The 21,179-nt window shown below is 40.5% G+C and overlaps 2 protein-coding genes across 2 annotated transcripts in view; one reads left to right on the top strand and one right to left on the bottom strand.

Moving 5' to 3' along the window:
* The window catches only part of LOC137006201 (gastrula zinc finger protein XlCGF57.1-like), a 703,714-nt gene that overhangs the window by 37,136 nt on the left and 645,399 nt on the right, over positions 1-21,179 (bottom strand). The gene's annotated exons all lie outside the window — the stretch shown is intronic.
* LOC137006246 (zinc finger protein 585A-like) overlaps positions 4,973-21,179 on the top strand; it is a 42,245-nt gene continuing 26,038 nt past the window's right edge. Inside the window, exons 1-3 of the mRNA XM_067366880.1 lie at positions 4,973-5,017; positions 6,743-6,935; positions 15,851-17,600. Coding sequence (XP_067222981.1) covers positions 6,743-6,935; positions 15,851-17,600 — 1,943 coding nt within the window. The 5' untranslated portion in view covers positions 4,973-5,017. The remainder of the gene's footprint in view (positions 5,018-6,742; positions 6,936-15,850; positions 17,601-21,179) is intronic.

Genomic DNA, 21,179 nt, shown 5'->3' with positions numbered 1-21,179 from the left:
GGGGAGGAGGCGGCAGCGGTGAAATTTCAATGCCTTCTGGCAGTCCTTATTGTCGAGCCCTGTTGTCTTTTCTTCTCCACCTGTTTTTGTCTGACTTTGCCGACCCAATGAGCATTTTGCTGTCCAATGGTCATGCCTTAACTGCAATTTCTAGTATTGCATTAGTACTGCATCCTTCTCGTAGAAATTTAATCATTTTTGACCTTTCAGTTTGAATTAAATTTCTTTTGGGCTCATTTTATCTGTAAAAGAAAACAAGCCTTCATAAACTAACTTCATAACTAAATACAAAATGAATAATAATTATTAAGATTAATTTTGCTTGGGGAAAAAAAATAAACAAATCAGAAAATCAACTTGCAAAATAATTAAGCAAATTATTATGCATTTAAGCAGTTAACTAACTAAACTGATTCGTTTCAAGGTGAATTATATTGTTTGTGTGACACTAGCGGCACCTAGCGGATCAAAAATACAGCATATTTTGCGCCTCCATCGACTCAAACATCACAGAAGCTCTTACAGGTGCTTGTGAAGGCACGTCTTAACAGGTAAATGTAGGCTACTCTCAATAAAAGGTCCAACATATTATTACTTTTTGCTGTGATGCTATTTGTCATGAGCAAGGAAATGAGTAAACTAACACTGAGCCACGTTAAGTCCACTTGCGTTTTCAATTTACTAAGAGTTATTACCAAACCAGACTTACTAAACATCATACTAATAAAGTATACTACAGAAAAGCAGATGAGTCCAGAATATGATAAGAGACTTTTATAGACCTGGTAATGAGCTGCAGCTGGGTGTGGTGATTAGTTATTAGTGCGAAGTGTGTGCAGGTGACTGGCAGAGAGGCTGATGGGAAATGTAGTCCAGGAACTGACGGTGATCATGACAAATGTATTATTAAGACAGTGACATTAAAAGACCAAACTTAGTAAACACTATACTAATAAAACATAGTATAGGCTAAAAAAAAAAAAAAAAAAGTTTTTTGTAGAATTTGATCTTTTAATATCACTTAGTAGCCTAGGCTATATAAGCAATGTTAAAAGCTTTTTCTTTATAACGGTTTCTTATGGGAGGCTAATTAAACGAATTGAGTTCAAATTCTGGGCTCATCTCCTTTGCTACTTTATTAGTATGGTGTTTACTGAGTTTGGTCTGTTAATATCACTACCTTAGTATACATTGATTGAACATTCAAAAACGCTTAATGTAAACTGCATCGGCCACATTTTTTCATGACTCACCACCCAGCATACCCGGATATATATATTAAACATTGTTTGTACCATATTTGTCACTGTTTTAATATTACTATTTTAATATACACAAATTATCTGGTAAAATAGTTGGATTTTTATGCACTTCTGTGATTGTAGACAATGCATGACTTTTATTTTGGAGTGACGACATGACGTCATAAGACTGCGCCGCGCTCCTGCATCTGTTGTGATTCTGCTGAATAAAGGTTTGTTTTAAGAATTTAAGCTGTTTTAATCGACAGAAACAGTTTTAATAGTTTTACCAGCGATGTGAAATGAGTTAATTTACTATCTAATGTAACATTGTGATTCTTTATCTAACTGTAATGAAGGATATTTGTGTGAGTAAAACTCATATCCACTGATGAGAAACAGTAAACCTGCGTCTCATTTCTATCTATATATATATATCATAAATCAGTTTATCATGAACACGAGTTCAGTCTCTGGAGAGTCATGATGGAGAAACTGAACTTTTCAACTCCGAGTCAATTGAATCAAACAATGATTCAGTGAATCACGACACGTGCTGAGGGCTGTTTCATAAAACAAAATTAGAAAACAAGCCAAGCTTATTTTACTTAGTCAGACTTGTTGTCAGCGAATTCTGTTTCATAAAACAAACTTAAATTAGTTCAAACTCAGTTACTCTGGCAACTTATGCTGGGAAACTAGCCTGGTCTGGAGCAGGCTAACTGTCAGGCTAAGCTGAGCTTCTCTAACACTGACCAATAGGAACGCAATGATATTACAGCTGACTCTCTCACATACAATTATTGACTTAACATATATATATATATATATATATATCAGGGGCGTTTCCTCCGAGTAGGCAAGGGAGGCAGTGCCTCCTCAAAAAAATAGGATGAGAAAATAATCCATATTACATATAAAACAACACAAATATTACAAATTATGACATTAAAAAGAGCGCAATCACGCGTATTTCTTAAGGAACACTGCCCAACAGCGACACCCGCAGGTAAAGTTACACAGAGGAGTCATGCTTTACATGGAGCATAGACTGCTATGGAGTCGTGCCTCCCTTTTCGTCTCATAGGAATCCATAGAAAATCATCAGAACCCCGGCGTGCGGTGGGTTTTGTGGGGGGTAATCGGTCTTTGTCAGATGACGTCACACTTGTGAAAACCGAAGTGCATTATGGGTGTCGCCGCCATTTGTGAGGTATCCAAACAATCTCTGTATCAGTGCAGAGTTGTTTCTTCTTTGGCTTCTTTTCATTGTAAAAATGACACACTTTTGTTGTGTGAAAAGCTGCAATAATATGTCCCACAATAGAAAATGTCAAAAACTTTACTACGAGATTAGATTTAGTCGGTTTCCTACTTGAAAAAAGGCTGTACGGAGAGTATGTAGAGGCAGTAACAGAGGCGCCGAATCGCATGGGTTGCCGCGGTGAGACGCAAAACATCACTTTCGTCAAGATATCTCCATTCACGTATGCTACATTTTCACAAAGGTGAGTTAGAGATTTCTGTTTACTAAAGTAGCAAACGTTATAGCAACGCATTGCTTGGATTTTATGTGCTATGAAACAATAGTCAATTTAAACTGAATCCCTTTACTTGAATATGTCTAGGCCTAATTTTTTTTTTTATTCTTAATTTTACTAAGGCATTTTTATTTTATATACTTAAGGTACGACATTTTTGCTCTGTATCCATATGCTGATTCTAATTTTCTGACTACTTTTTACAGCTGTGGTCTTATGTTATGTAGCTAAAAACCTTCTGATTTCATTGCAGATCAGCCTGCTTAAAGATTATGGAGACTGACCCAACTGGACACCATCCCTCCCTACATTAAGGCCACATCAGCATTAAACACAGGCTGTGTCTCAATCAGCTCCCTAGTTCAGTAGTTAGGGAACTGATCAGGAGAGCTCAGAGCTGATTGAGATGCACACACAGACACTAAGTAAGGAAAAACAATCCAGTCAGCTACTTGGGTAAAGTTGGTTTTATATTCGCACATTCAGACTTCTGATAAATTCAGACTTTCCAATAAATATGCAATAAATTAACGTTTGCGAATTTTAAGCAGCGACATGATATTGACAACCGACGATTGTCAACTTACAACATTTTTCACAGTCGATAAAAATAGGCAAGAATTGTTTAATGGCATATTTACTTGTGAATGTCCAATGTAGTGTGATTAACAAGGCTATTGAATACGGCTGTCCGAATTTGTGAATATAAAACCAACTTTACCCAAGTCAGTCAGCTGACACTATGGTCCATCAGGCGGGAGAAAGTGATCATCTTCACACTGAGAAGATGCAGGAGGCTGGAGGAGATGGTGATCTGCATGTGCAGAAGTAAACCGACTTGATATGTACAGGATGTCTGATGTTTGTTTTGGAGATGATGATGTTAATGTACTATACGTGTCTGCCAAACCTGGGAACCTTTATGGCGTTATTACAATTATTTATTTATTTTTTTTGGTGCCTCTGATTCCAGACGCAACAAATACAAATTTCAAATGCTTCTGTGAACCTTAATGTACCTCAGATTTGATCTGCCTGCACAACACTTCTCAAGTTTCCCCTGAGACAGAACATTCAATGAAACTGTGTCATATCTATATGCAAACCTGAAGCTTTCAGCTGTATGGGCAGACAGATGATTTGCACAGAAATATGTCTCCTTTGTTTAAATACAGAGTAGCAGAGATTATTGACTGTTTTGAGATTTTCACAGAGAAACCATCCAATCAGCGCATGTTTGAATCTTTTGTTGAATTGTAGTGTAAAAATGTACTTATGCTTTATCCAGTCTTGCATGAACAATAAAGCATGTATAATTAAATTTTTCATGCTGATTTGTAGATTTATTTTATGAGTTCACAGGTATATGCACTTATAGTATTAACAGGATAATTACTAATATACACAATCTGTAAACCAGATATTTAACTTGCACGACGTATCTTTGTTTTTATTATTATGAAGGCCTTTTGAAGAAAAAGAAAAAAGACCCATAATGTCATTGACCCAGAGAGCACAGAGGTAGATGGAGGACAATAATTTACAAATTATTTTGGCTCTAAAAGGTATACTATATCAGAATGTACTATAATAAAATACACTTAAATTCTACATCCATCTCTGATGATGCCTTGTTTATTGGAACAATGTTTATCGTGTTATACATTGGTTTATGTACTTAATGCAATAAAGAAAAAAATGCATGAAAAAGGGGTAGTATTAGTTTAAAATTCTTCCTGATGACAACACTAAACAATCCTTAATCATGCACTTATGATATACAGTTAACACGACATCATCATCATTATCGTTTACTACTGTGTTATCGCAGTCCTTCCTTCAGAATATAAATCCTGCACCCAGCCATTAGTGAAATGTTGTGGGTTTCGAGATATTTATAGTTTTTAAATTGTTCACGTTTTTCTTGTGCTTCTTCATTTTTGCGAGTTATTTGCTTGTTATCTCAACCCGCGTAATCTCTTTCATTATCACAGTCAGCAGGGATACCACAAATATGGCGCCGCGGTGACGTCACACACAACAAAATCACGTGTCTGACAAAGACCGATTGAGAATGAATGGGGGAAAGTCACGTGAGAGAAGGCAATGTCTCCATCGCGCTATGATTGGATATGATTGGTTTGTGCGATAAATCCCGCCTCTCGTTGACGTGCGCGTTCTGCGCGTAGGTTTGACTGAACAAATGATGGCGTCAATCGGAAGACTAATCGAAAAGTAAGTAAACAGATCACCCAGTTAGATATCACCGCTTTATGTCACATCAAAATCAAACTTGAAATGGTCTGAAAGCATGATGACTGTGGGTTTTTTAGTGCAATCAGCTTGGTGAAATTAAAAATACAATTCGTGTCTGTGACAGACGGTGTTAATGGAGCATGACTGATGATCCAAAATATTCTAGGTTGACAATTCAAAAGAAAAACCGCAAAAAACAAATAAAATATATTGTTTAAATTATTATTGCCTTTAGTTATTATTTTGGAATGGATGTAGAAATGCTTAAAACACTTGATGCTTGATGAGACTGACTTGGTTTTGATAAATAGAACATTGCATTGTTAATGTAAAATTACAAAATAGAATTGTCTTTGGTTTCTTTTTTGATGTACTGTAAAGTAATGTTCCTTTAACAAGGAAGATGTGTCAATTTTAAGAGTAATGCACATGAATTTACAATGATTCATAAAAAAAAATGTGCCTCCTCATTTCAGAACGCCACTGATATATATATATATATTATACAGAGAGAGAGATAGAGAGAGAGATAATACACACATTTACTAAATAGTGCTAAATAAAAAAAATATTGGTGTAAGTTTGTCATATTTTTTATTAAAAGGTAAGTAAGATGAGAAACAAAACATTTAAAGAGAAGTAATTTCTTAAAAAATAAGTGTTATATAGCCCACTGAATCATTCTCAGACTTAATACTGACAACAATGGAAGCACTTGGGAGAGAACTGTCTTATTTCTTAGCACAAGAGTACAAGAGGATTACCAAATCATTGTATTAAGTGTGAAAATATAGCAAAAGTAGCACAGAAATTCAAAATCAATAAACCTGTGTCAAGGCCCCTGAAACAATCAGGCCTTCATTTGTAAGCTTTCATTAAGTGATGAGTGATTTTTTGCTAGACAAAGCAGGAGAAGTACCAAGTGAGTGTTTCAGAGCCAGCAAAAGCTATGAAAAGAGTGACAGAGTAAGATGCAGCCTGCTGAAGTGACATGCATGGTTGTTGTTCACACTGGAACTACCCACTGTAGTCAAGGCCCATATTTAATCTATACTCTGGTCTCATATATATATATATATATATGGAATTCAGGTTGATTGGAACACTTTTTGCTACTGAAATGACTTGTGCCCCATATTTAGATTGTTTTAAAATATATGAATACATTTCTCTCTGGTTTTGTTTGGCAGTAGTACTCTTTATGGTTATTAGAAGAGCAGAAATTAAAATCACAAAATTAAAATAAATATGCACAGACTAAATTTTTATTGGTAAGATGAATCTAAACTCAGTAATTGTCCCAAAGTATATCGATTTACCGCATTACAATAGTCCATTTACATTTACAGTTATCATAAAAAATACTCTTACTTGTTAGTTTTTAAAATTGTACATAAGGCACAATTAATCTCCAACATGAAATATTTTAGCGAAATGTATATTTTAGAATTGTTGCACTTCTATTGCATTCTGTCTGTTTAGCGCGCATGTGCGCAGCAGCGCTCGTTCACTGTGAAGTTTAGCCGCAAAATGGAAATATTTCGTTAATATAAATATCATCTATAATTTTTTAAATACCAAATGTAGATAATAAATGCCTGAAATATTAAGTTTATTAAATTGCACCGCTAGTTATGAATGTTTTTTGTTGTCTAAATGGGTCATTGAAGACTTTTAACTCTATTAATTATTATGTTCTTACAGATGGAGTTCATTAAAGAGGAGACTGAAGACATAAAGATGGCGTTTATTAAAGAGGAGACTGAAGACATGAAGATGGTGATCATTAAAGATGAGGCTGAAGACATAAAGATTGAGTTTAATAAAGAGGAGTTTGAAGAAATAAAGATTGAAGAAACATTCAGTGTGAAACATGAAGATACTGAGGAACAAACAGGTTGGTTTTATTCTCACAGCTGAACTCAGTCATTTGATCCTTATTAAAATGTCCAGCTCTACAGAAACAGAGAATATACAGAAGGATAATCTTACAGATAATATTACAGAATCCATTCATTCCAGCATAATATCATTCAGGTATAAATTCCTGTTTAATTGATCATGTAATCGTTTAATTAAGGTTTGCAGATGCTGAATGAATTTCCAGTTTCAAATGATTATTAAACAGCAGCACAAACTGTGAAATCAGCAGCTCTTCAGACGCACTCAGTGTCTGAATTCACTCAGTCGTTTCATTCAAGTGGACTTACAGTAGAGCAAGAGTTAGGGTTTGGTTTAGAGCTGGTTACTTGTAATTAAAGGGTTAGTTCACCCAAAAATCTAAATTCTGTCATTTATTACTTACCCTCATGCCGTTCCACACCCGTAAGACAACTATAAAATTCAGTGTTTCCATTAAATATGACCCCTGACCACAAAATCAGTCGTAAGTCACACGGGTATATTTGTAGCAATAGCCAACAATAAATTGTCAAAATTATGCAATATAAAGTAAAGATCATGTTCTATTAAGATATTTTTTCCATTATTTTAGTCCGTTATATTAAAAAAAAATCATGTATGAGCGCGCTCTCTCTCTCTCTCTCTCTCTCTCTCTCTCTCTCTCTCTCTCTCGAGGCACTGATCGCATGTTGTTTTCTGTACAGACACATTTCAGTTGTTTTCACACACATTCAGGACAATGTTTAGATTTGTCCTGTGTATGTTGCTGTGTACTTAAAAAATAATAAAAATGGAATGCATAAGAAATAGAGATAACAGTAAAAACAGAATTTCGCTATCTGGATGGAAGAGCTAGGAAGTTTCAGGGAGATTTTTGTTGTCCGTCAGAGCAGATCTAAACGGATCTTCTTCACAGATCAGGACCGCTCTCTAGCTCTACCTGTTAAGGCACTTCGAACTGATACACAAAGTTTCAATCTCCCATTTTGCCAAGACACCTCAAACCTGCCACACAGCACCAATCCCCTTTCCGGAGATATCTTAACTATGCAACGCAGTTCAAATTTCCCCTTTGGAAATGGATTTGTATACATCACATTTCATGTTGGGGTTGTATGTTTGGTCATGGGAGCTGATCAATTGTTGTTCATGGTTATTGTTGCACCAGCTGGCAGCAGTAAGTGTGGAACATATTCAAACCTTTAAAATAATGCTTTTATATTTACAGTATTTTCTGGAACATAAGAAAACATTGGTGCCAATACTCTTTAATTCGTACATGCTTCCGCTTGGCAACATAATTAGAAAATACAAAATGTCTTTTCATTTCTATGCTGATGATTCTTAGTTGTACCTTCCACTGAAAACTAGAGATTCTCAGTAACCTCTCATGGACTGTCTTGAGAATATTAAATGCTGGATGGAAAATCATTTCCTTCAGCTTTACAATAAAAAAAATTCTATAGCCAATTACTTAGACAGTCTTACTCCATATATTACATCACATGCAAAAAATGTAGGTGTTATCTTTGACTCTGAGCTTTGTCTTGAAAAACTAATTAGCTCAGTTGTTAAAAACAGCTTCTATCAACTGAGAATCATTTCCAGACTTAAATCAACACTTTTTCTTTCAAGATTTGGAGAAAGTAATTCATACATTTATCACATCACAGCTGAACTGTTGTAATTCGCTACACCTTGGCCTTCCTCAATCTTCAGGGAACCAGCGGACAAGTGAGAAGGCCGGAGCCGTCGAACCCATATCTAAACGCTCTTGGAGGAAACACAGTATCTGTGATACGTCACACTCCATTGGGTCTATGTTGCGTGCAGAGCACCAGCAAACAAAGACTGACCATTTCTGGGCATAGAGGCATCTTGTGGACGGGGCTCTTGCCTGAGAGATGGTATTTAGCACGTCCCCTGGGAGGCTTGCAAGCTCCTATCGAGGGACCCGAGGTGCAGAGCCCAGAGTTCTGGCTGAGGATGCCAGATTGTCCTGTTCGCCTGAGAGAGGAAGTCTGGAAAGCCTGACTAGCTCTGAGGACCAAACTTGGCTCCTCCAGAGCGGGGCCACTAAGAGGACTCTGTGCTTGTCTTCCCTGATTCATCTGATGACCTGCGAGATCAGAGTGATTGGGGGAAAAGCGTAAAGGAGGGTGCTGGGCCAGACGTGGGCCAGCGCATCTACCTCCTTCGAAAAATAAACTGGGAAGTGACAGTTGTCTTCTGAGGCGAAGAGGTCTACCTCTGCCCTCCCGAAGATCTCCCAAATTGTGAGAACCCTCTGGGGGTGGAGCATCCACTCGTCTGAGGGGACGTTGCTCCGAGATAGCATATCTGCTCCGAAATTTGTTCTCCCGGGTATGTGAGTCGCTTTGAGCGACTGTAGCCTCGGTAATACCCATTCCAGAAGATGCTTCGCCAGAGTAGCTGGATAAAAGACCGCCCTGGTGATTTATATATGACACCACTGTCATGCTGTCCGACTGGACTAAAACGTGGCGTCCTGTCAGGTGTGCCTGAAACGCGTGAAGGGCTCAAATCACTGCCAGCATCTCGAGGCAGTTGATGTGCAGATGGCTTTCCTCGTGGGACCACGAGCTGAAGGCCGGTCTGCCCTCGCAAAGAGCACCCCAACCTGTGTTGGACACATCTGTTGAGAGCACCGTCCTTCTGAACACCGCCTGTAGGGGTACTCCTTCACTGAACCATGCAGGTTTCATCCAGGGTTTCAGAGCTGTCAAACAGGCCCGATTGACCCTGAGACGCAGGCGGCCTTGCCGCCAGGCGTGAGGAGGGACCCAAAATTTCAACCAGTATTGCCGAGGCCGCATCCGAAGAAGGCCGAGCTGTAGAACTGGGAAGGTGGAAGCCATCAGCCCTAACATCCTCTGGAAGAGTTTCTGACTGATGCTGTGAGCTGCCGAATGGCCAGAGCATGCTCTGGCGAGACTACAGCCGTCATGCTGGCTGAGTCGAGAACTGCACCCAGGAACGTTATACGCTGGCAAAATTGACCCTGAGTCCCAGGCACTCCATGTGGCTGAGTAGCACGGATCTGTGATGCTCCAACTCGGTTCGCGACTGGGCTAGAATGAGCCAGTCATCGAGATAATTGAGAACCAAGATTCCCATCTGTCTCAGTGGGGAATGCGCCGCGTTCATGCACTTGGAAAAAGTGTAAGGAGCCAGGGACAGCCCGAAGGGAAGGGCTGTATATTGATAAGCCACACCCTCGAACGTGAATCTCAAGAATCGCCTTTGACGGGGGGCTATCTGGATATGAAAGTATGCATCTTTCAGGTCCAGCAAGCAGAACCAGTCCCCGGGGCTGCTTCAGCGTTAACATCTTGAACTTCCGTCTCATGAGAGAGAGGTTCAAGAGTCTGAGATCTAAGATGGGTCTGAGACCACCATCTTTCTTGGGGACCAGGAAATAATGGATGTAGAACCCCGACTCGCTCTCTGAGGGGGAGACTATTTCTATAGCTCCCTTCCTCAGCAGAGTTAAGTCTTCGGCTCGGAGGACGTGTGAGTCGTCCATATTTACTGAAGTCAGAAGCACCCTGCTGAAATGCAGGGGTTGTCGGGTGAACTGCAGCGAGTAGCCCCTGGGTCCCCAGAACCCAGCTTGACACTCCGGGGATGGCCTGCCAGGCCTCGGCCCGTGTGACAAGAGGTTGAATAGCATCGGATGACGGACCGCCGATTGGGGGTCCATACACCGGAGAGAGTGGAAGAGGAGAATTGCTCTGTCTTTGAGAAGGTAAAATATTTATTGTGTTCACCATGAGAACGCCGTTTTGCATGAATGCAACATTTTTGGGCCCACAACACTGAACATATCTCCCATGCTTGGAGTTAAACGGGGCGGAGGGGAAATTGAACAAAGGAGCTTTTGGGGTGGTCCAGCCTTGGCGAGACTTTGCCCCATCCTCTTCCTTCCTGAGTCAGCGCTGGTGCTGATCCTTAGGAGCTGCTGCCTGAGAGGCAGAGGGGGCAGGTTTGTTCTGTTGAGCCGGCGCAGACCTGGGGCGGCTGGAAGCAGAACTGGAGAGCTTGGGCAGGAAGTGTTGCATGGCTTGGAACTCTGTACTGCAGTGAAGCATTCCATAACGTCCTCTACTGCTGGCCCGAAGAGACTGGAGGGAGAGACCAGGGCGTCCAAGAAGACCGTTTTGTCTAGCTCCTTTATCTCGGTCAGGTTGAGCCATAAATGGCGTTTGAGCACGACCAGGCTGGCCATGAAACACCTAGAAAATTGCCATGGTGTGCAGTGCCGAGGCAGCTTGGCCCGTGGATGTGTAGGCTCTGCCGGTCAGGGCAGAGGTGGTCCTGCAGGGCTTGGATGGAAGGGCCCTCTTCGCCTTCCAGCCCACAGCCACAAGGGGACAGAGGTGAGCCGCCACTGCTTCGTCCAGGGGCGGTAGGTGCTCGTAGCCCTTCTCTTCAGAGCTGTCCACAGTGGTGAGAGCTGAATGATGTGTACTACGTAGGCGGGCAAAATACGGAGCGCGTCACGACTTCGTCAGCTTGTCATGCACCTCTGGGAGAAACGGGGCATAGCGTTGGCAAGGGGCCTGGCGACGACCTGGCAGGAACCACTCATCAAGCCTGCTCCGAAATGGCTCTTCTTGTGGGGCCAACTCGAGGTGTAATTCCTCCACTGTCTTCGAGAGAATGCGGAAGAGCTCAGCATCCATACCTGGCTTGCAGTCAATGGGCTCAAACGTGGGAAGGTGGGCGGGGTCCTCCGTGTCACCGGCCCATCCTTCCGTTTCAGAGGCTGCGAGAGACATGGAGTCATCGAGTGTCTCTTCCTCTGATCCGCCGAATGAGACGCGGTCGCTCGCTTCTACAGAGGGACGCAGCTCAGGGCGGGAGAACAGGACGGGTGACTGCTTGCTAGTGGGACAGGGTGAGGCACGCGGGGGCTGAGCTGGCATTAACTTGCACAACTCTGGGCGCTGATCAGCTCTACCCTGCTGTCTCTTCCTAGCCGGCTCGCGGGAGGAAGAAGACGGGAGGGCGCGAGCGGCTGGACCGCCTTCACTGAAGGCGATCTGTGCGAGTGCAGAGAGGCAAGACTCATGTTCTCGCAGTGAGAACATGACAGGGTACCCGCGAGGTCTTAAAAGCATTGAAAAAGTCTTAAATTTGATAATTTAAAATTAAGGCCTTAATAGCCTTGAATTTGGTATACAAAGTCTTGGATTTCGTTACAAAGGTCTTATTTTTTTATTTTTTTAACTTTTCCTAGGATTAAGTTCATACCGTAACAAAATGAACTGTTACTAGTGTAGGCTAATTAAAAATTCATGCAGCGTAATGTTGAGTGCAACTCGCGCTCCACGTCATAGCAGTAAGCGCGAAAGCTCGCGCACCCGTTACTATGGTTACTAGGCAAGTGAGGTAAATTATTAGAGATGAGCCGGATACTCGGCTGAAACGAGTATCCGGTACGGATAAAGCACTTCTGCCAAGTACGAGTATTATACGAGTAATACGAGTCAATATCTGTGCTCGGATTGAATGAAAATCATCATTGGGTAGCTGATTATGTCAGCGTTCTGTGATAGTCTAGTCCAGTGGTCTCAAACTGCCGGCCCGCATAATCCGGCCCGCTAAATTATTATTATTATTATTATTATTCTCTAGTACGCGTCACATACACGGCCACGCCGGCATTCTCCTTCTTTCCAATGCGCTTTCGCTCCAGTTGCGTCTGTCGTTGCTATGCAACCATGAGCCGCGCTCTCAACCGCGTCGCTTCTATTATGAGTGCGCTCGCCTAAATTACAGTAAAAGCACTCGACTTTAAGTCACGAGCGTCGTTTTAAATCACCGAAACGCGTCCGATGCTACCATGTCAAGAAACAGAAGAGTGTACAAATATATACAAGGGTTGTATTTGTTCTGTACAGTGTTGTTCAGTGCAAGATTTTAATTTTATTTAAGCTAGCATGAAGTAAAGGAAAACAGCCTACTTCCACTAAATGTTAAAAACTAATAACAATGAGAGATTTTTATTTTTTGGCAAAATAAAGTTGATATATATAGCTTCAGTTTTTTGTTTATTTCTGACCCCTCCCTGGCATCTATGAGTGTTGCTGGTTTTGTTCCTAAATTACTAATTTTTTTTATTCCATGCACCTTGTTGGATGTGAGAAGTTGCACCAGACTATTGCAACTAATAGTATTATATTAGTAGTATTATATTAGTATATTAGTAGTATTACATCAATTACATCATAGTATTAGCCTATACAATTATATTACACTCTGTAACAATGAGAGAGACACTGCTGTTTACATTTAGTAGGCCTATGGTAAATAAAATATTTATAGTATAGGTATAAAAATATATGCCGAATTAATTATTTTCTAGGGTTAAAAATTTATACAGATTTGACATTTTCCCCTCATACTTCTGTCAGAATGGGTACGAAGTTGGCATTGAATTTAATTTAAAATGGTATTAAAAAGGTCTTAAAAAGCCTTGAATTTCATTTGGAGGATCCTGGGGGTACCCTGCATGATGTCCCGGTGAGCGCAGCCTCTGCGTGGGGTGTGCCAAGGCAGCAGACGCACTCACCGTGCCCGTCGTCCCTCTGCATGTGCCACGAGTGGCGCGGCATTTGCAGCAATGCCACCGCTGTGAAAACGGCATTTGAGGGGCTCTTTTAGAGTGGCGAGAACAGCTAGGAAAAGGTCATTTAGAGCGGTGATAAACCGCAGGAAAACACTCTGATAGGCGCGCCGGATGGCAGCAGGAGACGGGCTGGCAGACGGGAGAAAGTGGGAAGCGGGCGGCTCGAGGCGGCGCTGTCTCCGTCCGGCGAGTGCAGCAGTCCGCTGTGGGAGCCACTTCAAAGGCGGCGAGAGCTTCTTCCAGGCGGCGAAGGCTTCAGCTGGATATCAGCGAAGAGTGATTGAAGTCATCGCTCTAGGAGAGAACTGAAATCCTATGGCGAAACACCTGTTTATATAGTGCTAATCCCCATCCCTTTCAGCAGCTATGCCGCGCTGTCATTGGTTTAACAACTTGTCTATGAATGAAAACTAACATGATGCGTGATTTCTCCTCTCCCTCTGAATGAAGTCCAATCTGATAGTTCTCAGAAAATGAACTGTAACTTAGTGAATACTAATCACAGAAAAATTAAACTTATGTCTAAAAAAACGTTAAGATGTCAGGTTTTAAATCATGTAAGTCAAATCGAAAACAAACCTTCTGTGTTTATGTAATCTGTATGAAAAGAGAGCCATGTCAGAAATCCGTGATTCAGCTCATTACCCACTAATGCGGCCACGCCCATGGAGCCAGCGCTATTCAGATGCAAATTCAGAGGCAATACATGCATTCATCGTCTCAATCGTGTATTTATTGTCTTAAAGTGTTTATCTGGATGTAAAAGTCATGGTTAGGGAGCTCTAGAAGACATGCAGTTAGTTCCTGTTTTCTTTTCTTCTATAGATGAATTTTAGATGAGTTTTTGTTTCTTTAGCGCCCTCCGGCTGCAGTATGAATTGGAAACTCCATTCATGGAATAGCCTCTTCTTCTTTTAGATGAATTTGTGGACTAAAAATGCACAAAGAGCGCCCTCCGACTTCAAGGATGAATTGAAAACACCAGCGCTCATAGTAATGACAATGAATATTAAATAAATATAACTCCTCTGTATAGAAAATTGACATAAGCATATGAGAATCCAATATTTCTCCAAATGTGCATGCTTTTAAACTAAAAGCCTATATTCAGACTCTTTGCATCACAGAAATACATTATATTTTAAAGTATAATATAAAACCATTACTTTAATAATATTTTTCTGAATGTTTCATGTATCATGATGAGACATCACTGAAGGTTTTTTTCACAGCCTACCTGACTGAAATGCCTCGTTAATATGCAAGTCATTTCAGCTCATTACTATGCAATTCTTTTGTCTTCTCAGGTGAGAATGGCCCATTTTCAGTGGTGATTCACGCCTCCACGCATACTGTGTTTCTTGGCAAAAAGTGTCTTACAAAAACTAAATCAATATATTGTTTTATATGAAGGAGTAGGCAGCATAATTTTTACATAATTTTGAAGCAAAAACTCTACTCTACAACCTCCAATACCCTAAAGTATAGTAAACACAGATTTACTATACTTTTTTTGGCCTTATTTCAGTGACTTAAGTTTTTTGTTTTTTCAATAACCACGCATAAATGTTATTCCTTCAAAAACACAAACATGTACATACATGTTCCTCACGTATTATTGTAGCCTAGTTAATTAATGACACTTTTGTCATTAATATGTTTATGAACAACTGAAAAAAGCACAAATGTCAGGGCATGTCAAAACTTCTCCAGGCCCCAAATCAGCCTCAGACTTCAGAGGGTTAAAAAACGCTTCAGTAACGGGGGAAAAATTAGACCTTTCCCCATACGCAATACGAGTGAAGTATCCTAAGCAAACTTATATGATAGCAAAATGATTTTGAGATATATGCTTCCTTTTAGTTTCATCGAGGGAGATATATTTACGAACAGAAAATACAAAGTGCTGCTGTTAGAAACTCAAAACTTAATCAACATAAAGCTCTTGCAGTCTGGGTAGGATTGACGTGTTGTTACATTTTTTTAAGAGGTGCGCATCAGGCTACGTCATAGGCTACATGCAGCCTACACTGTACCTACGGGTTCATGTGACGCCAAAGTATAAATCAGCCTCAAGTCTTCAGGAATGCTTGAAAATTACAGGCAGGTGTATTTGATTAGGGTTGAAACTTAACTCTACAAAAGAGTGGCCCTCAAGTACCAAAGCTGCCCATCCCTGATCCATAGGATACAAACATGTTGTTGGTTTTGATGCTTTAAATGTCTAAATTGTTTTATGTCTATTTTTGCTCTAGACCTAATGGCACTGAAAGAAGCAAGTCATGAACTTAATGAAAAGCAAGAAGAGGAAGAACATTATTATAAACATAATTTCATGACTGGGGAAAGAGCAACACAGGCTTCCTCACAAAAAAGAGCTCAAAATACTGGAACTAAAAGTTATTTCACCTGCCAACAGTGTGAAAAGAGTTTCACATGTGAAAAAAACCTTAAAGTCCACATGAGAATTCATACTGGAGAAAAGCCTTTCACCTGCCAACAGTGTGGAAAGAGTTTTAGACATAAAAAAACCTTTAAATACCACATGAGAATTCATCACACGGGAGAGAAACCCTTCACCTGCCAACAATGTGGACAGAGTTTCACACATAAAGGAAGCCTTAAAGTCCACATGAGAATTCACACTGGAGAGAAACCCTTCACCTGCCAACAATGTGGACAGAGTTTCACACATAAAGGAAGCCTTAAAGTCCACATGAGAATTCACACTGGAGAGAAGCCTTACACCTGCCAACAATGTGGACAGAGTTTCAGTCAAAAAATAAGCCTTATAGCCCACATGAGAATTCACACTGGAGAGAAACCCTTCACGTGCCAACAGTGTGGGAAGAGTTTCATTAGAAATGAAAATCTTAAAGTCCACATGAGAATTCACAGTGGAGAAAAAAATTTCACCTGCCCACAATGTGGAAAGAGTTTCAAACATGAAGAAAGCCTTAAAGTCCACATGAGAATTCACACTGGAGAGAAACCCTTCACCTGCCAACAATGTGGACAGAGTTTCACACATAAAGGAAGCCTTAAAGTCCACATGAGAATTCACACTGGAGAGAAACCCTTCACCTGCCAACAATGTGGACAGAGTTTCAGTCAAAAAATAAGCCTTATAGCCCACATGAGAACTCACACTGGAGAGAAACCCTTCACCTGCCAACAGTGTGGAAAGAGTTTCATTAGAAATGAAAATCTTAAAGTCCACATGAAAATTCACACTGGAGAAAAAAAATTCACCTGCCAACAATGTGGAAAGAGTTTCAAACATGAAGAAAGCCTTAAAGTCCACATGGGAATTCACACTGGAGAGAAACCCTTCACCTGCCAACAATGTGGACAGAGTTTCACACATAAAGGAAGCCTTAAAGTCCACATGAGAATTCACACTGGTGAGAAACCCTTCACCTGCCAACAATGTGGAAAGTGTTTCACACATAAAGGAAGCCTTATATCCCACATGAGAATTCATACTAGAGAGAAACCCTTCACCTGCCAACAGTGCGGAAAGAGTTTCATTAGAAATGAAAATCTTAAAGTCCACATGAGAATTCACACTGGAGAGAAGGCTTACACCTGCCAACAATGTGGAAAGAGTTATACACGTGAAGAGAGCCTTAAAGTCCACATGAGAATTCACACTGGAGAAAATCCATATATTTGCCAACAATGTGGACAGAGTTTCAGTTATAAAAGTAGCCTTATAGGCCACATGAGAATTCACACTGGAGAGAAGCCTTACACCTGCCAACAATGTGGAAAGAGTTACACACGTGAAGAAAACCTTACAGACCACATGAGAATTCACACCGGAGAAAAGCCATATATCTGCCGACAATGTGGAAAGAGTTTCAGTCATAAAAGAAGCCTTAAAGTCCACATTAGAATTCACACTGGAGAGAAACATTATGCCTGTCAACAGTGTGGAAAGAGTTTCAGTCGAAAAGAAAGCCTTAAAGACCACATGAGAACACACACTGGAGAAAAGCCTTAAGGCAGGAACACACCTTAGTTTGTTCCTGCCTTAAGTAGTTTTTTAGGGTAGTTTTTGTTCGTCGGACGACTAAGGCTATGTCCACACAAAGCCGGAGCTTACCCTATGCAATCTTTTTTTTTTCCTTGTCTCAAGAAATACCTCTGTCCACACAAAACCTCTGAAACAAATCAAAACAATGTATATACATGCCAGACCAGTATGTGGCGCTGTAATTCTGCCGCATCGTCGGCTGAAGTTGGTCCTCATTGGCTGACATGTTGAATCGGCATCGGAGCTCCTCGGTCCATCTGATCATTCTGATTGGCTGTTCAGATACTGTCACCTGCTGGTTCGGAAAGGCATTTCATCTTATGCAGGCACAGAAGGGACGTGCTACTTGTGTCAGGGCAACTTTAGACACAGACGCTGCCAACGTGAGTCAAAACCACAGTCTGCTTTCGGCGCCACCTTTCCACTGGCACGAACCGGGTGCTAGTTCAGAGGTAGTGCCAGTTCAGAGTTGGTTCAACTGACGAGCCTTCTAAGAACCGGTTTGCCTTTTCAGGTCTTATGTCACTATATACGTCTCATATTTTACAGGAAAGCTAGCGGTGCAGCACAGCGCCAAACACAAACACACCATACCAAGCTTGTTTGAGATGCATCAGCTTCCAGCAGAGAGACCCGTTGCACTCCGATGTCACCCGCTGAATCGGTCCGTGCTGCTCTGATGCATCTCGAACAAGCCTTCTATCAACAATTGCGGATGTTTCACTACTGTTGATGCTTATGGCTTTGCAAACTACATCGGCATTCAAACACGGCTCGCCGTAATTTGTATATAGACAGAGATTACAATCAAGCTGCTATTAGCTCGATTAGTTGCTATTGCAGAAAAGGCAATCACAAGTATCTTGTTGGTCACGGTAACCCCGCCTCCAGCCCCTGATGCAAGCGGTTCTTACTTCTAGCCCAGCAATGTTTTGGTGCTACTTACGAACCACTTTTCCTGGTTCAGAGCTGGTGCTTTGGGTGTCAAAAGACAAAGAACTGATTTGAATTATGTTGCCGTAAATATGTTTCCCTCAGCATAGCAGCACATGAGTGTTGTTTGTATTTTGCCCGTGATGCAGTCAGAACTGGAGTTTAAATATGAACACATCAAAAAAACAATTGTTGTTATGATATACAGGCGGAGCGTGCATTTTATCGTTTTTTTTAACTTTGCTTTGTGTTTAACAACACTAGCCACATGGATCCAAGCTCATACAGAATAAAGTATCCATGTTTAAAGTTTTTATAGACATATTTCACATTCTCCTTCACCAAACCTGAACCAGCAAGGTATATGCACACATATTTCATCAAGTCTTTTTCAAATAAATTATATGTGCAAATTGGACACTGATACAGTGGTGTGGCCTATCACAATGACATGATTATTTTAATAGACAAAAGACTGGTTTAGATTGAAAATTCAAAGAAAAATGGACAAAAAATACACTGTCTTTATTCTTTCTGTGTTTGTGAGACTGCAGTGCTCGTAAACATAATCAAAGTAGCCTATTATTAGCTCTTTTAAATATTCTTTTGCCCTTGTGCTTGGGAGTTTGTTGTCATTTTCTCCATGCTCATATATGTTAATATTCATTATTCTGTATAACATTTATTCATTGTATTTAATTAATTATCCATGAACTCACTCTATCAAAGTTCTGTGAACCCATCCCCCTATAACTGCAACCAGCATCCCAAACGTAGCTAAACCACAGGCAGAACTAGGTGTCCTGTTACAGATACTTGGACCTTTTACGATCAGGAGGAATTTCGCAGAGACTAGTGACTCTGACTTCATTCTTTCTGAGAAGGACAAATAAACTCTCTTAATACTATGTATTCTCTATATAAGCATTCAGGAAATGTATAAACATGTATCCAAGTTTCCCAACTCATGACTTTCCTTTCATAGGCTTTATTCTATGTATTAATTCTCTCTTTTGAACTATTTTGGTATTAATGTTCCATAGTTGCAAATGTATAGTTAACTGAAATCATATTGGTAGCATGATTGGTATCTACAGACTCCAACTTTCATTTCCTATTTGGTAATTTATGTATGTTACATGTAACTTCTTGCTTTCCTGTACTCTGCTTAGAGCTCTCTCTAGGTAAACTGTATGCATGTATGTGTGTGAATGTTAGAGTAGTTAAAGGTGCTAAAGAGGATGTTTTTCTTTTATACATTTTTGCAATATTACTTGAAACTGTCTTTACTAACTGATAAAAGACTATTTATTAGGTGCACTGAAAGTAATAATATCAATATACATCATCTGTGCACGAGGTAGGGCCTTAAAAACATCAGCCAATTGGCCCTCTGGCTTGTCAATCACTGTCGTGACGTTCCTTTTGAAAGACGAGCGCGGCTGCGCTCTCCAGTAACTTTCCACACTCCACAGGCGCCGCATGCAATGTTTTTGTCAGGAGACAGGAATAACAACTGCAGATTATGAGTTATCTGCGGTGAGTCCGACATAATGAATCCACTAACACGATACAGCGAATGCCGGTGGTACTCGTGCTAGAGTTTTGGGAGGCGTTCCTTTGAAATGAGCTGTGAAGGAGGGGGGTTGTTCTTACGCATGCGCTCATTTCAAAAACTCAGTAACAGTCCTTGGATTCTCAGTCGACGAAAAAATCCTCTCTATCACCTTTAAAGGGCACCTATTATGCAAAATTCACTTTTACATGGTGTTTGACCATAAATGTGTGTTGGCAGTGTGTGAGCAAAACCACCCTAGAATGAGAAACATCCACCCAGTGTTTTTTTACAATCTCAATAATTCATAAGCACTGTCTCAGAACGCCCTGTTCTAAGATTGCTCTCACTGTGACGTAGAATTGCGCTAAGCCCCACCCACGTGGTTTGATTGACAATCTGGTTTTGGCATAGACCCCGCCGTCGGTGATCTGTCAACCATCCTCCATTGTTTCAACGACAGCCGGTAATGTCTCCTAAGAAACATAAGTGTTCTGTTGTGGGATGTAATAATGAACATAGTAGTTTTCACTTACTTCCGACATCAGAGCCACTGAAAACGCAGTGGATGGATTTTATTTACGAAGGAAAGGCGCCACTCAAAATTCCAAAATACGTTTATGTTTGCGCGAATCATTTTTTGACTGACTGTTTTGAGAACGAGGGTCAATTCAAAGCAGGTCTTGCTTCAAAGTTAATCCTCAAGTGTGGATCGTTGCCTACTGTTCGCGATCCAACGTCACCTCCAGAAGAAGTAAGTGTATTTAATGTTTTTTGAGCAAATAGTCATTTCAGTCGATGTCAGCCAATTCAATAACAAATGCGTCTAAAGTTGTTGTCGTCGTCGTAGAATGTCTGTGTATATAATTTAAACCTTGTTTGTATAGTGTGTATCTAACGCACTTAGCAAACGTTATCACAGTATTTGTGTTTGTAGTTTCAAAAAATTGCGTGAACGTTATCACAGTGTGTGTGTGTGTGTGTGTGTGTGTGTGTGTTGCACATCCATAATTGCAAAGGGGACGAGATTAAAACTCTGTAAGTACATAAATGTATC

Source organism: Chanodichthys erythropterus, chromosome 3 (assembly GCF_024489055.1).
Source record: "Chanodichthys erythropterus isolate Z2021 chromosome 3, ASM2448905v1, whole genome shotgun sequence".
NCBI classification, from domain to species: Eukaryota; Metazoa; Chordata; class Actinopteri; order Cypriniformes; family Xenocyprididae; genus Chanodichthys; species Chanodichthys erythropterus.
The sequence above is the reverse complement of the archived record's forward strand: the minus strand, read 5'-3'. Positions and strand labels throughout refer to the sequence as shown.